Source organism: Apus apus, chromosome 3 (assembly GCF_020740795.1).
Source record: "Apus apus isolate bApuApu2 chromosome 3, bApuApu2.pri.cur, whole genome shotgun sequence".
Lineage (NCBI taxonomy): Eukaryota > Metazoa > Chordata > Aves > Apodiformes > Apodidae > Apus > Apus apus.
Genome location: NC_067284.1, coordinates 105,004,058 through 105,020,423, shown reverse-complemented (window position 1 = coordinate 105,020,423; position 16,366 = coordinate 105,004,058). Strand labels below are relative to the sequence as shown.

General features: G+C 43.9%; 1 protein-coding gene across 1 annotated transcript in view; it reads left to right on the top strand.

Annotated features, from left to right (window-relative positions):
• Window positions 1-2,389: 2,389 nt before the first annotated feature.
• Window positions 2,390-16,366, top strand: part of FBXO16 (F-box protein 16) — a 30,444-nt gene continuing 16,467 nt past the window's right edge. Inside the window, 3 exon segments of the mRNA XM_051615702.1 lie at window positions 2,390-2,489; window positions 7,894-7,928; window positions 15,873-16,079. Of these exon segments, the coding sequence (XP_051471662.1) occupies window positions 2,390-2,489; window positions 7,894-7,928; window positions 15,873-16,079 (342 nt within the window).

Below are 16,366 nucleotides of genomic sequence, written 5' to 3'. Positions count from 1 at the left end.
CACTTCTGCTCTGGAGACAGGCTGAGAGAGTTGGGATTGTTCAGCCTGGAGAAGAGGAGGCTCCAGGGAGACCTTAGAGCACCTTCCAGTACCTGAAAGGGCTCCGGGAAAGGTGGGGAGGGACTTTTGACAAGGGCAGGGAGTGACAGGAATGGTTTTAAGCTGAAAGAGAGGAGATTTAGATGGGATATTAAGAAGAGATTCTTTGCTAAGAGTGTGGTGAGACACTGGCCCAGGTTGCCCAGAGCAGCTGTGGCTGCCCCATCCCTGGCAGTGTTGAAGGCCAGGCTGGATGGGTTTGGAGCAAGCTGGTCTAGTGGGAAGTATCCCTGCCTGTGGCAGGGGGTTGGAACTATATGGTCTTTAAGGTCCTTCCAACCCAAACCATTTTGTGATTCTATGAATATGACTTCTGCCAGATGTTCCATGAGCCACGTTTTTGGCACAGAAGGAGCACAAGATTATCCAGAGAGAAAGCTGTCTCATCGGGCTATGTATTGTTAACACAACAGCTCATGGAGGTGCTTTGGGAATGCTGCTGCTCCAGCACCAAGAAAGTAGTTGCCTATGCAGGGAAACTGGAACATGAATCCAGGGCTGGGAGTGTGCTGCAGTGACAACTGATGGTTTTGTGACTAATGTAGAAGATTGTCCCTGAAAAACAGGACATGGTTGCCTGAACCTGTTTTGTTGGCAGTGGAGTTGTTTCTCTAGCTTGTAATGTTGTGTTTCTGTGCATTGAAAAGGGCAGGGGCCTCGAAGAAAAACAAAACAATCCCAAGACAAGCCAGCAAGTCATCCCATTGTAATGTGTGTCCCAAATGCACCTTCTCAGTTGCACAAGCAGCTTCTAACATTGGCCAGCTACAGAATGGGAGACTTTGAAACCTTAGTGAGTCTTTAGCTTTCAGTGGCTTCTCTGTGGAAAGGTGAAATTACAGTATGCAGACAGTTATTTAAGTATCTTTAGCAAAAAAAAAAAAAAGTGAGAAAAGCTCAGACTCTTGTAATAAACTGATTTCCTAGCCACCAATCATGTTACACCAGCAGATGCAGAGAGAAAGATATAACATTTATTTTATTTTATTTTTTATTCCTTAATAACTTAGGAGAGAAAGGGAGGAAAATCTCATCAAAAAGGTGTTGTGCTCAGACCCTGCAGTGGGTTTTGAATATTAATCTTCCATTGATACAGGCAGGAGTTTTGTCTGGGCAAGGAATGTCGGACTGCACTTTCATGAAGGTGTGTCCTGTGAGCCTCAGAGATGCATTCATTTGAAAGGTCCATTAGGTGGGTGGTTTTGAGGTGGTTGGGCTCAGGATAGTCTGACAACACAATAGTGGATTTACTTAGTGGAGTTGCCTTTTCTTTTGTTCCAAAAGTCCTATTATTTGCCTCACCATCAGGAAGCTTTAAATCTGGAGTGTTTACAGAAAAAAATGCCTAATAACTATATGCAGGGAGCAGAGATATTTTTTAATGGTAAAGAAACTACTTTGTTTTCAGGCTACTGCAGCTTAAGCCTCCAGTCTGGAAATTAGATGCCTGAGGAGAGCAGTGACATTATCCTGCTGAATCCAGCTGTAGGATAGAAGATGAAGGAAAAAGAAGCTTTTTATATATTTGGGTAAAAATTTATTAAGAAATGGCTTTGTCTGAATGTGGTCCAGTTATTTGGTGTCACAAAAGAGAAAGGAAAATTTTGTCAAATGTCCTATTTACTTCACACAGGAATTTGTGTTTAAAAGAGCAGCACGGTCAGTCCAAACCATCAAAACCAATCTGCTTGAACACAGGATCCTGAGAGTTTTCAGTCAATTCTGAACCTTTCTGGATTTCATTCTCCTAGTTAAGTTTTAGAGAAACAAATTTTCTCTATGAGACCTGGCATTATATACTGACAAAAACTAGTGGAAACCTGGCTAGTCTCACCTGAGTAGATGCACAAGTTATCTGCAATTTTCAGGGCCAACAACTGGAAAGTGAAATTTTGTGTACTTTCTAGCTCACTGCAAATACCCTGTTGTGATGATTCATGCAGCAAAAATTAAAGGCATATTCAATAATAATTGTGATAGGGAAGACTTGCTTTATTATTAAGCATATATATTACATGAGTGCACCATGAGTTTCCATGAGGAAATCGGGCCTTTACCGTCACAGTTACTGTGAGTCCAAAAAATAAAAGGGCTTACCCTAACTGACTTTCAAATAATTGTACTTGTATCATTGCTATGTTATGAAATCACTGGATTTCTTCTTAAAATTACTTGCTTTTCACAAACTTGCTGTAATGGAATAGCACAGAGATAATGCTGGTCTTGGTTCTGTTCAATTGTAGCCACTGGAGCTGATGGGACATCAGAGGACCCACCATCTCCTGTATCTATGGCATTTGCACCTCCTAGAAACATGGATGGCCCCAAGCTACAGACCAAGATGAGCACATGGACTCCACTGAACCATCAACTCATGAATGACAAGGCAAGTTCTGTGTAAATGGGTCCAATTTGTAGAATCACAGAATTGTTGAGGTCAGAAGGGACTTCTGGAGAACATCTAGTCCAAGTCCTCAAGGCAGTGTCAGCTAGAACATTTCCTTACCATCCTATCTGGCCAGATTTTCAATTCTCAAATCCGAAGGCAAAATTCTCAGGTTCACTTCACAAATTCTCAGGTCACAGAAAAATTTAACTTATGTTTTTCCCTGGGTAGACCATGAGTAATGAAATCAGAATTTAAAGATTTTGTTGATTAGAAATATGGATATATCAAACAGACATACAGTCTACATATAAAAGCTAATACGTAAAACCTGAAAGTTCTAATGTACATTGTTTAAAGCATACAAGTATTCAGTTCAAGTATTGCTATTTTGCCAAATCAATTGTTTTGAAATTAAAAACTGTGTATGAATTTCTTAATGGAAGTTGCCAAATTGTTCTTCTTCTGTACCAGAAGACTCCAGTGCAACCCCAGAGCAAAGTGAGTATCACCCTAAGTTTCTGAGCGGCTGGTGTGCTCCATGTCAGCTCGTAGGACAGACCTTAGTACCCATCCTCTGGCTTCTCTGCTAATCCTGGCAGCATTTGAGGCTTGATATTTTGGAAGCTGAAGTGATGCACTCAATGTATAAATAACAAAATGCATTTCCTAACCTCCCACTCTGTGTACTATATCTGGGATCTGCTAACATAGCTGAGGGGGTTTGGGCTCACGTATCACCAGGAGCATATTCCTCCCTCAGAATTCAGTTTAAATTTCTGTTGATGACTCATAGAATTTTATCCAGGGTGGGCCATTACATCATGTTGTCTGGCTTCCTGGATTTCTTGAGCCCTCGTGTTTCACACAGTTCTTCCAGTTTTGAGCTCAGTAACTAGAATTTGGTTAAAATGTATCTTCCACAAAGGTATCCAGACTTCTTTTGGGGTTATCATGAAATGAAAATTTCATCACATCCCTAATAATTTTCTCATTATTAATCCCCTATACCATTAAAAGATGAAACCTCGTCTCCTGTCTGAATACTTCTAGCATTAGTTTCCATCATTTAAATGTTCCCCTGCTAGCTTATTAAACTCTTCTGTAACCAGTATTATTTCCTTGTGGAAGGACTTTCATGCTGCTTCAAGCCAACACTTGAACTTTTTTTGATAAACTAAACAGATTGAGCTCTTTGAAGTCCTTTCCATCTGGCATATTCCCCAGCCTTTGAATCATTTTAGTGCATGTTTCCTATACCCTTTAAAACCTATTTTTGAAGATGCATGTCACTGAAATAAGGTGTGATCTGATTAGCAATAAGTATGTGGGCAAAATCACCATTTTCCACCTTCTTACTCCTCTGCTCCTTAGCCTGATGTTGCATTAGGCTGCAGCAAAAACTTTTGGGAGCTCATACTGGATTGTTCACAGAATCATAGAAATATAGAATGGTCTGGGTTGGAAGGGACCTCAAAGATCATCTAGTTCCAACCCCTCTACCATGGACAGGGACACCTCCCACTAAACCAGCTTGCTCCAAGCCCCATCCAGCCTGGCCTTCAACACTGCCAGGGATGGGGCAGCCACAGCTGCTCTGGGCAACCTGGGCCCATGCTTCACCACCCTCACAGCAAAGAATTTCTTTCTCAGGTCTAATCTCAGTCTCCCCACTTGCAGCTTGAAAATGTTCCCCCTCATTCCTTCACTTCATGCCCTTGTCAAAAGTCCCTTCTCAGCTTTCCTGTAGCCCCTTCAGGTCCTGGAAGCTGCTCTAAGGTCTCCCTGGAGCCTTGTCTTCTCCAGCCTGAACAACCCCAACTCTCTCAGCCTGTCTCCAGAGCAGAGCTGCTCCAGGCCTTGCATCATCTCAGTGGCCTCCTCTGGTCTTTCTCAAACAGCTCCATGTCCTTCCTTATGCTGGGGACCCCAGCACTGGACCCAGCACTGCAGGAGGTCTCACCAGAGCAGAGGGGGACAATCCCTTCCCTTGCCCTGCTGGTCACTCTTCTGGGGATTCAGCCCAGGACATGGTTGGCTTTCTGGGCTGCCAGGGCTCATGGTATTTGCCAGGCAGCCTTGAACTTGAACTTCTTTAAAACCATCTGAAGACATGGATGTGAGATGGCAGGTCCCAGGAGCAACCTAGGCCTCAGGCTGCATCCACAGGCAGGCAATTTAGGCACACTATAGGTATAACTCCAAGGCCTTGGAAGAGAGGACAGTAAACATGGGCTTGATTAAGGCAGTGGATGATTATACCAATTTTGGGCCATTCTGTTGCTAATTAATACTTCCAAGTGCCTGGAGTAGGCAGAACTTTTTGACAGTGTTGGCTCAGATGTATCTCCAAGAATGCTGAAAGCAAATAGTGTCTTCCTTTGATTAAAGACCATTAACATTGCTTTCAGTTATATAAATAACTCCCTGCTTTGCTTGAATTATCCAACCCAAAACTTAGATCTTTGACTATTCATCACTTGCTTGTGACAAATCCTTTTCCCAGTTCAGCTTGTTAGGGTTTGGGTTTTTTTTTATTTTGCCAAGTGTCCTATGTTCAAATAAAGCAAATAATAACTGTCTACACACAAATAAAAGAAATGTCGTTTTCCACCCCTTGCAAGAAACACTCCTGCTGAGAGAGACAGAGCTAACACTGTCAACTGCAGCACCAGACATCACCACTGATAATGTCTTTCTCTGCAGGAACCTTCTTTGCAGGCTGTCACAGCAATAACAAGTTTGGAGTTTATAATGATCAAGCATGTTTTTTCTGGTTGCGTTTAATAGCTCTTTTTATGTGCACTTATCAGCTGGGCTTTTTCCTTTTTGATCTGTCTTCTAGAAAAGTCATCTACAGCATTTCCTCGCTTCCCATGTCACAATCCTGAGTAGAAGGCAGTTTTGTGGTAATGGGAAGCCATGTGCTAGTGCTTTCAGGTCTAGCTCCCTATGGATAAAGGTCAATATCATAAATCCTCCACTGTATTTCGATCCTGATCATCCTTCTTGCTAGTTGTCTTTGTAAAGTGAGCAAGGAACAAAGACTGCTCTTATTGTCTAACCCTGATGGTCTTGGGCCTTGAGATTGAAGCCAGGGCTGTACATCTCCCTCTCTGCTCTCGTGAGACCCCCTGCTGGAGAACTGTGTCCAGTTCTGGAGCCCCCAATATAAGAAGGACATGGAGCTGTTGGAGTGAGCCCAGAGAAGGCCATGAAAATGGTCAGAGGGCTGGAGCAGCTCTGCTCTGGAGACAGGCTGAGAGAGCCAGGGTTGTTCAGGCTGGAGAAGAGAAGGTTTCAGGGAGACCTTAGAGCAACTTCCAGTACCTGGAGGGGCTACAGGCAAGCTGGGGAGGGACTTTTGACGAGGACAGGGAGTGACAGGACAAGGGAGAATGTTTTCAAGCTGCAAGAGGGGAGATTGAGATGAGATCTTAGGAAGAAATTCTTTGCTGTGAGGGTGGTGAGACACTGGCCCAGGCTGCCCAGAGCAGCTGTGGCTGCCCCATCCCTGGCAGTGTTGAAGGCCAGGTTGGATGGGGCTTGGAGCAAGCTCGTCCATTGAGAGGTATCACTGTCCATGGCAATGGGGTTGGAACTAGAAGATCTTTAAGGTCCCTTTACACCCAAACCATTCAGTGATTCAATGATGATTCTATGATAGCTCCTCATGTTGTGTCCATTCTAGAAGCTGTCAGGCACCCAATGTCTCCAAGTCAGGAAAAATAAAATTAAGAGATAAGAAGCCCAACTTCTGGTCTCAGTCAAAGAGAGTAGAGCACTATATTGGCACATGGTGTATCCAGTAACTGCAAAGCTGGGAGGTGGGGATGAGAGGTAGCACATTGCAGCCGGTCTGCAGAGCTGTCCTTCAGTCATGTGTACATAGGCTTTGAACTTCAAGGAACCTTCTTCAGTGAAAGGAACTTTCCACAGCAACTAGCCTGTAGAGTTGAAGAGGAAGAAGTAGATGAGGCCTTCTTCAGACAGCTGGGAGAAGCCTCATGTTCACAGGCCTTGGTCCTCATGAGGAATTTGAACCATCCTGGTATCTGCTGGAAGGACAACATAGCAGGGCACATGCAATCCAGGAGGTTTCAGGAATATGTTGGTGATAAATTCCTGACACAGGTCATTGAGGAACCAACAAGGGAATATGCTTTGCTGGAACTCAAAAAGAAGGAAAGACTAGTTGGGGATGTGAAGGTCAGGGCTGCAGTGACCAGGAGATGATGCAGTTCAGGATACTGAGAGGAAAGAGCATGACAAATTGTGAGATGACAAATCTGGACTTAGGAGAGCAGGCTTTGACCTCTCCACGGATGTATGTGGAAGAATCACATAGAATATAATCCTCAAGAGAAGAGAGATGCAGGAAAATGGGTTGATTTTCAGACTTCAGTAAGGCTTTCAATACTGTCTATTGTAACATCCTCATAGACAAGGTGATGAAGTATAGATGGACAGTGAGGTGAAGGTCAAAAGATCACCTGGTCCAAAATTTAATTGGAAAGGGAACCTAGATGAGATTGTCTAGCACTGTGTCCAATCCATCTTGTAAACCTCCAGTGATGGGAATTTTACCACATCCTTGAGAAGGTTGTTGTAGCAATTAAGAGGGACCTCGGCAGGCTGGAGAAATGGACTGACTGCCTGAAAAGCAGCTTGGCAGGGAATGACCTGAAGGTCCTGGTGAACACCAGGCTGACCACAAGCCAACAAGGGTAGCTGTCATCATTGGGAAGAATGCAGGTGGCAGGGTCAAGGGAAGCGATCCTTTCCCTCTACTCACTGCTGGTGAGGACACATTTGGAATGCTGTATCCATTTCTGGGCTCCTCAGTACAAGAAAGATATGGACTTACTGAAACAAAGCCAGTGTAGGGTCACAGATATGATTAAGGAATTGGATAATTTGGTGTGTAGGGAAGGTTTGAGAGATCTGGGGTTTTTCAGCCTAGAGAAGAAGGCTCTCATGGAGGACTTTATCAGATACCTGATAGGACTGGGTAAAGAAGACAGAGCCAGGCTTTTCTTGGTAGCATCCAGTGAAAAGGCAAGAGATGATAGCTGCAAATTGAAATACAGGAAATTCCATTTAATGTAAGAAAAGTGTTCCTACTGTGAGGGTGTTCAAACACTGTAACAAGTTTCCCAAATCTTGGAGCCTCCATCTAAGAAGATATTCAAAACCCATCTGGATGTGGCCCTGAGCAACCTGTTTTAGTTGACCTTAGCAGGGAGTTTGGACTAAAAGATCTCCACAGGTTCCTTCCAAACTCTTCTATTCAGTGATTTGGTTTATATTTTGTAGGTTACATAAAATATTTTTCAAGCTGTCTTTCTTAGGATATATTTAATCCCCTTTAAGTATTCAGTTTTATTTGTATGTGTATGTTTTACAAGTATTTGAAGAAAGAAGAGCCCTGCTTGGAAAATGGGTAAACTTTCCCCTTTAAATATATATTTAAATACAGCTGAAGTAACCAAGAGGTTGCTGTAATAGGAATGTAAAACATATCATATTTCGGAAAAGGGGTTCATTTTCCTGGTCTACTTTTGAGGAAAGTAAAGGTGTAGTTTCCTTCAGTGTCCACATTCTGTAAGTTCTGATATTCCATCATCAGAACAATGTGAAATGGGATAGGAAGACCTGGGAAAAGTCTGTGAAGTCTTCAGAGAAGATACTGGATGTTTAGGTATTGCTGTTGTCTGCTAGCAGATCTTTGAAACTAGTAATAAAAGTGTGTTATCTCCCAAGTGCACACATATGGCTCCTAATACTGTCATCACTGAGCACCTCACAATCTCTTACTGTCAATATCTTCACAGCTCCCACATGAGACAGGAAAGTATTGTCACCCCATTTTGCAGATGAAAAAATGAGTCATGGAAAGACATGACAGAGGATTTGTCTGTCCCAGCCACAAATGACTGCAAGTTAGACATTCAGGATGAGGTTTCTCTGGCTGGGTGTGTATGTCTGAAACATAATATTTAAGCCTGGCTGGTTTGGTCATTGCAGGCTCCTTGTATAGTCAGCAGAGAGAAAGTGATACTTCCAGAGGGTAATTCATCTCACTTAATGTAGGATGAAAGAACAGCCCTCTAGAGATGCCTGTTTCTTTCCACAGCCTGGGAGGGGAGTCCTAGCTGGCTGCCCAAAAGGAATACATCCTTAATTGACCTCTCCAGGAAGCTGGTGGCAGAGCATGTAATGGCACAAGGTTTGCCCTAGTCCTGAGCTCACCCCTTAAATTTCGCATTGTGCTTTCTCTTTTAGACAGGCAAAATCCATGTACAGGCCTTTAGGAGAAAGCAGCTGTAATCTGCTCCGTCTCCTTTGCAAACAGCACAACAGACATGGGGACTTAATTGCAATAAATGAGTGAATTTGGGTGTAACAGTGCAGTTGAGCCCAGGGCACATTTTTGTAAACAGAACCCAAGAACCAGTTACGTGCTCACATAAAATACACGAGCTATATGGAAATATAGATGTGATGCTTTTTATCAACACTCTTGGAGAAAGAGAATTGGCACAATAATTTAGTTGAACTATGATGCTTATTCTTAATGCCTAAGAGGTCACTCATGGAAATTTTTTGCATATCATAGAATCTCAGCCTGGTTTGGGTTGGGAGGGACCTTAAAGACCATCTAGTTCCAGCCCCTGTGCCATGGGCAGGGAGACCTTCCACTAGACCAGGTTGCTCCAAGCCCCATCCAACCTGGTCTTGAACACTTCCAGGGTGTTTACAGACAAGTAAACTGGTCTATACAGACACATATTTTGATTCTAAGATCATAAGGATTATTCCTCTTTAGAGGAAATAAGCTTTCCATAACTTGTTCACATGCATGGATTTTGATAATAAGGAATTTCATGGACACTAAGAAAAAAATATTGAATTATTATTGTTCAAAAAACACCTTTGAGCATGATAGTCAGTAACTGACAGACCTAAAAGCTGTCTCTTGAAAATTATAGATGTTTTAAAATGCCACGGGATATGCCATGGCAAAAGGGCAAAAATGTTTTCCTTAGAAACCCCACTGGAAGAGAAAATCTGGAACTAACCTTCCTCCAAGCACACACAAGAGTGGTGAATCATCTTTTGAGAGGTTAAATTCTGACCCTTCATATGACACTAGATCAGTAGCTCTCATCATGCTTCTTCAGAGCTAATTCTCCTTGTGCTTCTGTCATCCATCATGCCAATGAAAAGGGTGCGGAAAGCACAAAAGCTGCTCTTAACTCCCTTCAAAGCCTGTGGCATTATAATATCTGGTATGCAAAGCCTGGAGCACTTTGACTCTAAGAGAAACTGTGTCAAGAAACCACAGTGCTCTGGGCAGGAGTTTTTATGTTGTTTCACATGATCCTCTCATAGTGCTCTCAGGAGATAGGGACTGGATGAAACTGCTGAGGGTTGGGTTTGTATGGCTGGGAACCCATATTCAGTGTAGTTGTAAATTATTTATTATTAAACTGGAAGGCTGAAGGCTGTCCTAAGTCTGTAACAGCATTTTCACTAATATCTGCCTGATGGAATAGAAAGTACATGCTCATCTGCAGATGATACCAGTCTTGGAGGGATTTCAGGAACTTTGGAGATTAGAAATCAGAATGAAATCATTTGCAGTTTGATAAAGACAAGTGAGAAGCTCTGCATAAGAAAATTTGCTGGGAATTATGGTGGATCACAACCTGAATATAAGCTGCTAGTGTCTTATAATTGTATCAAAGAGAAATATCTCAAAGGGCTGTCTGACATATCCCCAGTTCTGATCCCTGCCTTTTGAGAAAGCTGAGGGCGAACAGGAGATACTTAGAACAAGTCATATGTGAGAACAGTGTAAGGTCCAGAAAACAGGGAAACATTTTCTTTACTCTAGGGAAGATGGAGAAAAGACATTAAAACATCTTTGCAGTAACACACAAAAGCTGTCCAAAAGGAGGGAGGGAACAATCTGAGCTCTGTGTTCACAATGGATAGGACAAAAAATCATGGGCTTGGATTGCAATGATGGAGACACAATTTAGACACCAGTAAAATCCAAATAAAGACTAGATTTAGCTTTAGATGCTCATTGCTTATTTTATTCTTCCTGATTTTATTTGCACGCATTCAGGGACTGTGCTTGTGCATTTTCATTTAGTGGTTATTTTGCAGTTGTGACACAGAACATCATTGATGTCTCCCAGGCTGATGTGGTCCGTAAAACACAGGTTGAGGAATAATGAACTAGCTGACCTGAAGGGATTTCATTTCTCTTGTTTCAGTGCTGCTGGGCAGCCTCAAAGGCCACAGGACTGGATGTGGTGTAACCTGCAGTCTCCAAGACATGTGATGGAACCCTCCACAATTTTTGGGCTGTCTCAAATTGTGCTCAGCTCCACAAAGTGTTACTGCTGCATGGAGTGGAAGCAGTGGTGGGATGTAGCAGCAGCAGACACCCTGTTTACATGGCTGTTCCCAGGCATGAGTATTTGCAGGCTTTGAGCCTGCTGGAGGCATTTGATAGTAATTTCCTTCACACCAACTCCTTTACCCAGTTACTGTCCAGATAAATACAAAAGAGAAATTGTGCTGCACTCTTTCAGTTGAAACCTTTTTGATGGTTACACTAGGGAAGGGTTAAGATCTGTTAATTTTTCTGGTATATTCTTGTTGCTTTTATTCTGCATTGCACACTAGGCAGATGCCTTGATCTGCTGCCTCTCAGCCTCCCTCTCTGCTCTGTTCTGCAAGCCAAAAATTCCTTCCATTAATTTTAAAAACATAAAGGCATGTTGCTCTGCCTTAACTCTCATTGCCATCATGCTTACACCTAGGTTAATAAGTTGACAATGAAGCTGGGGTTGCACTTTTAGATTAAGACACCCAAGCTTCAGTGTCTCCAGGTGATCTGAGCGTCTCAGCTTCCATTACAGCCCAGTGAGATACAGACAGTCAGGGGAGCCCTGACAGTGATTCAGCTCGCCCTGTGGGCTACTTCTTCTGGTAATTTATACAGCGTGTTGGAGTGTTCCCAGGTACTGGGACTTGCTCATCCACACTGTGAAATTGTTAGCACACTCTCTGGCATGATTTTGGCCTGGGCTGGTAACAATCTTCCAAACGCTGTTCAGACACAATTTGGACATTAGCTTGGGCCAGGAACCATGTCAATACAGGGTTTGGATCCAGCCACCTTGTTTTGAGGGGCAAGAGGATGATAGTGTGGACATATGCATTATCATGGTCTCATTATCTACCTCTTGGTTTCCCATGTCACAGCGGGTATGATGCAGGACTTGCAAGCAACTGTCATCTTTGGAGTGGCAGCTCTAGGCTTTTTAGGATACCCCACAACACAGGGCAGTGTTTGGGCCACTGAACCCCAACCCTAGTCACCACACACCCCCACCTATAGACACCTCTTTTGCCAGCAATGTCTTCTGCCTAAGGGTGCTTCTTGTCACCAGGCTCCCAGTTTCCCTTCCTCAGCAGTCTTTCCAGGAGTCTCCTCTTGCAAAATTTCAGGTTTAGTTTTTTAACTACAGTGGTGAAAGCAAAAAGGAACGGGCTAGTTGCTAACTGCTGGCAAGGAGCGGCTTGGCAGCAGAGATACTTAGGATTTTGTGGGTTGAACTCATATATCTTATGGATATCAGGTGGCGGTCTGCTTCATCCTTTCTCTTCTCACCCAGGTCATATAATCATACAATTCCAGACTGGTCTGGGTTGGAAAGGACCTCAAAGATCATCTAGTTCCAACCCCCTACCACAGGCAGGGAAACCTCCCACTAGACCAAGTTGCTCTCTGCCAAACCTGACCTTGAACACTTCCAGGGGTGGGGCAGCCACAGCTTCTTTGGGCTATCTGGGCTACTGTCTCACCACCCTCACAGCAAAGAATTTCTTTCTCAGATTTAATCTCCCCTCTTGCAGCTTGAAACCATTCCCACTCGTCCTATCACACCCTACCCTTGTAAAAAGTTCCTCCTCAGCTTTCCTGTAGCCCCTTCGGGTACTGGAATGTGCTCTAAGGTCTGCCTGGAGCCTTCTCTTCTCCAGGATGAACAATCCAATGTCTCTCAGCCTGTCTCCAGAGCAGAGCTGCTCCAGCCCTATGATCATCTTTGTAGCTTTCTCTGGAAAGCTGTTGGACCCTCTCCAACATCTCCATGCTCTTCTTGTGTTGGGGACCCCAGAACTGGACCCAGCACTGCAGGGGTCTCTCACCAGAGCAGACTAGAGGGGAAAAATCGTCTCCCTTGACCTGGTCTTGGTCTCCAACACATCTCTTCATCAGGACTGGGAGAAGATGGCTGGGGAGGGTGTGAAAATCGCTTCTCCCTAGGTGAATCATACCCATCTACTTGTAAGCCATTCTGTAGAAAAGCCTGGTTGACTAGCACATTGGGTCCTACATTTGCAGAGCAGAGGGATGCCTGCATGTGATTGTGATCCTGTGTACTCCTGTGGATGTGCTGATTTGGAGATGAGGATTCCATTCCGTTTCAGGGGCTTGTTGAAGTCAGTCAAACAACCTGTCTCCTACAGCAGAGAGGGGCCTCTTTAGGTTAAGTTAACTTTGGTGCTGCATTCCCGGGCTCTCCCCTTGGTGTCAGGCTGCGTTATTTGTGTGTGTGCACTCATGGATTAATTGTAAACTGATCACAGAAGCGGGGACTGAGCACTCTGCACTGCCAGTGTAGCCTGATGTCATACAGTCCCTGGGGAGACATTGTTCACCAGGACTTGGGGAAGGGCACAGAAAAGGGAAAAAACCCCCTTCCTAGCTGTGGATAGAGAAGGTGCAGCACCTTGAAGAGGGGAATCCGGTCCAACTGGTTGGGTTGCTGTAATCAGATGCAAGGGGAGGAACTGTGGAGAAAGGCAGCCAAATGTAGGATGGGGACATGCTTGTTAATACTGGAAAAGAGACAAATTATGTCTCCTTAAACTACTTGGCTGCTGCTGAATGCAATGGAGAAGCAGCTGGGTGTTCCCATGCACAGTGCAGTGCTGATTTAAATGGAGTTTCCCTTGCAGAGTAAGCACAGGCTGAGGATGCTGGAAAGAACTGCTTTACTGCAACACCCATGGCAGAATGGGAAGAGTTAAATAGGAGCAAATACTCTGTCTGTCAAAAGAAAAGCTAAATTAGCTTTGATTAGTTCACTTAATCTTGGTGTGGAAGAGAGTAAGCCTGTTACTTCCCTGTCTCTGGAACTTATATGGGAGAAGTTTATCTTTGCAAATGGGTGATCATAGATTGTTTTAATGAGAAGAGGATGTAGCTGTCATCATGTATGGGGAATCTGTGCAGCAGAAGCTTTCCCCCCTCACCATGTGACAGAGAAAGCCTTTTATCTCGAGCTGAGGGTGAGAAGGGGACTGGCAGAACCTCCTCTGTCCCCCTCTGGTACACCTTTGTCTGATTTTATTCTAGGAGGACTTGTTTTTAAGCCCCAAATCCAAAGGTCCTGCTTCAGTTTTTCCTTACTACTCTGCTAAATGTCATTAGAAGTGAAAGTTACGTGTAAAACAGGGATGGGAGGGAAAGGGTATATTCCTTAATTCACTGTCTGCATCTGAAAAGGCATTTGGGACTTGTGGGAGCTTTCTTCTATTTGGCTTTTTGTATCTGAGATCTCAGGAATACCAATTCCACCTTTACTTCTTGCTGACCTTCTTGAAGGTCTTGGCAGTGCTTTTTGGAAGAAGGAGAAGAGCTATTTACTTATTGGAGTTTATTCTCCAGTACTGGAATTAAATACATCCGTGTAAAATTAAATAAAGAAACAAAATAATCTGGAAATAAATTACTTCTCAGTTACCTTTCATCTGCACAGTATATTTTAAACTGTTATTCTGCCAGTCTTCTGCTTGCCCATAGATTTTTTTGGGAGGGAAGCAGATTGGAAAAAAGATCTGAATTTCTGGTCTGTTTTGTTCTAAAAGAGAAAGGAAGGGACTTGGTCATTAAACCATATACCTACAATTATATATATGTAGATAGATAGATAGAGAGAGAGAGAGAGAGAGAGAGAGAGAGGAAGAACTGCATGTTTTTTCTTACTTGTTTTAATTTTTGGAGGTCATGCTTAAATAAGCAGATACTCCTGAGGTTAAATGTAAAATGAATGTGCTCTGATTTGACCTGTGGAGAGTAAGTTGTCAGGTGTGGAAAGCTGGCTTCAGGAAAGAGTCCTGTGAAAGCAAGATGCCTGTTTTGGGGATGATACACACATGAGAAAGAAAACAATGGGGAAAAGCAGCATTCCCCAAATAGGGGAATTCCCCAGACAGTTCAGTTTTCCCTTTGTAAAGAAGGTGTGTTTGGGTCTTGCTGTGCTAGGAAGGGGGATGAGGTGGGACTTCTCCAAAATCTGTGTTTCACATCTGGAAAGTCATCTTGAACCATGTGGTCCTGCTGCTTGAGGTTCCCACTGGGGGATTACTGCCCATCCTGCCTGCAGCCACCGTGGTCCTCCGAGCTTTCCTCCCTCCTGGCACTCAGTGCTGCCCTTGCAGCCAGGACTGCTCTTGCAGGTTTTGAGACAGATTGCACAGATTGTGGTGATGAGGTCAGTCTCCTCCCAGGAGATTACTGCTGACAGGGCCCTTTCCATCCTCTCCTATCAACACCAGTTAAACATGAGCTACCGCCACCGTTGCTCCCACCCTGTTTACACAGCTCTGCCCCACTCCATGCAGTGTCGTTGTTGCCATCGAAGTAGATACCTGCCTGTGTGGTTACCTAAGTGCTCGTTTCTTCCCACAACCATTTCAGTCCTCCTTTTCAGGTACATGTCATAAGCATAGAAATGCTGTGAAAAATCTTCGTTGCTGTCCTGCTGGATCTGTCCCGCAGGTGACACATGGGGAGCTAATTTAGTTTTTCTTTGCTCCACTTCTCTCTAGTGGGGATTTCTCTCCTATGCAGTGGAATTGTCAGAATAAATACTTTTCATATTGTGAGGCACTCAAATATGGCAGTAGTGGGGGCCATCGGAGTGTCAGGATAGACAAGGACTCAGCAGTGAACTCACTGTGATTTGGGACTTGATCCTCTAAACACGCATCTGAGTCTTCTTACCATGAGTAAAGCCAAGTCTCAGAGCCAGTCCCAGGAGTAAAGAGCCTTGTGAGCATGAGTGTGTCCTGGACTAGGCCATCCTGGATCCTTTGAGGATTATAAATCAAACGTTACGTGGCTTCAGAGTTTCCTTTAATGTAGCCTCTCCATTTGTTCCCAGTTCCTACGTGCTTTGCTCTTGAATGAGTCACCAGAAGCTGCTGCTTATGCACTTTCCCTTGCCTTAAACATGTGCTTTATTTTAAGAAGCTGAATCTCCAGTTTCTCAGAACCTGAAACTCCTTTTTTCAGTTTGACAAGTGGACAGATGGTCAGAGGCGGAGGATTCTGGTGGACCTATTGGAACGCTGCTCCCTGTCACAGCAGAAATTCTGTGCCAAGCAGCTACAGGATCGAGTCCCCACCGAGGCTCTAGATTTTACCACAAAGCTTCCTAGAGTCCTGTCCTTATACATCTTTTCCTTCCTGGACCCACGAAGCCTCTGTCGCTGTGCACAGGTAAAAAAGTCCATATGCATCTAAGGTTCAGGAAGTCATGTTAAGCTAGTCAAAAAAAAAAAGGAAACAGCCCTAGTTTTCAGCAAAGACATACCAGAGCTGTTCTCCATAACCCAAGGATGTCTTCTGACTTGGCAGCCTGGTGCCAAGTGCTTAGTGATGCTCGTATGAGACCAAACCCAACACTTCTACAGATCCCAAATTAAGCCAGATTGGCCAAAATTTACTAAAGTGAAGAGTAACTTGAGATGCTCAGCTTTAAGGCATTTAAGATGTGTTATTTTACC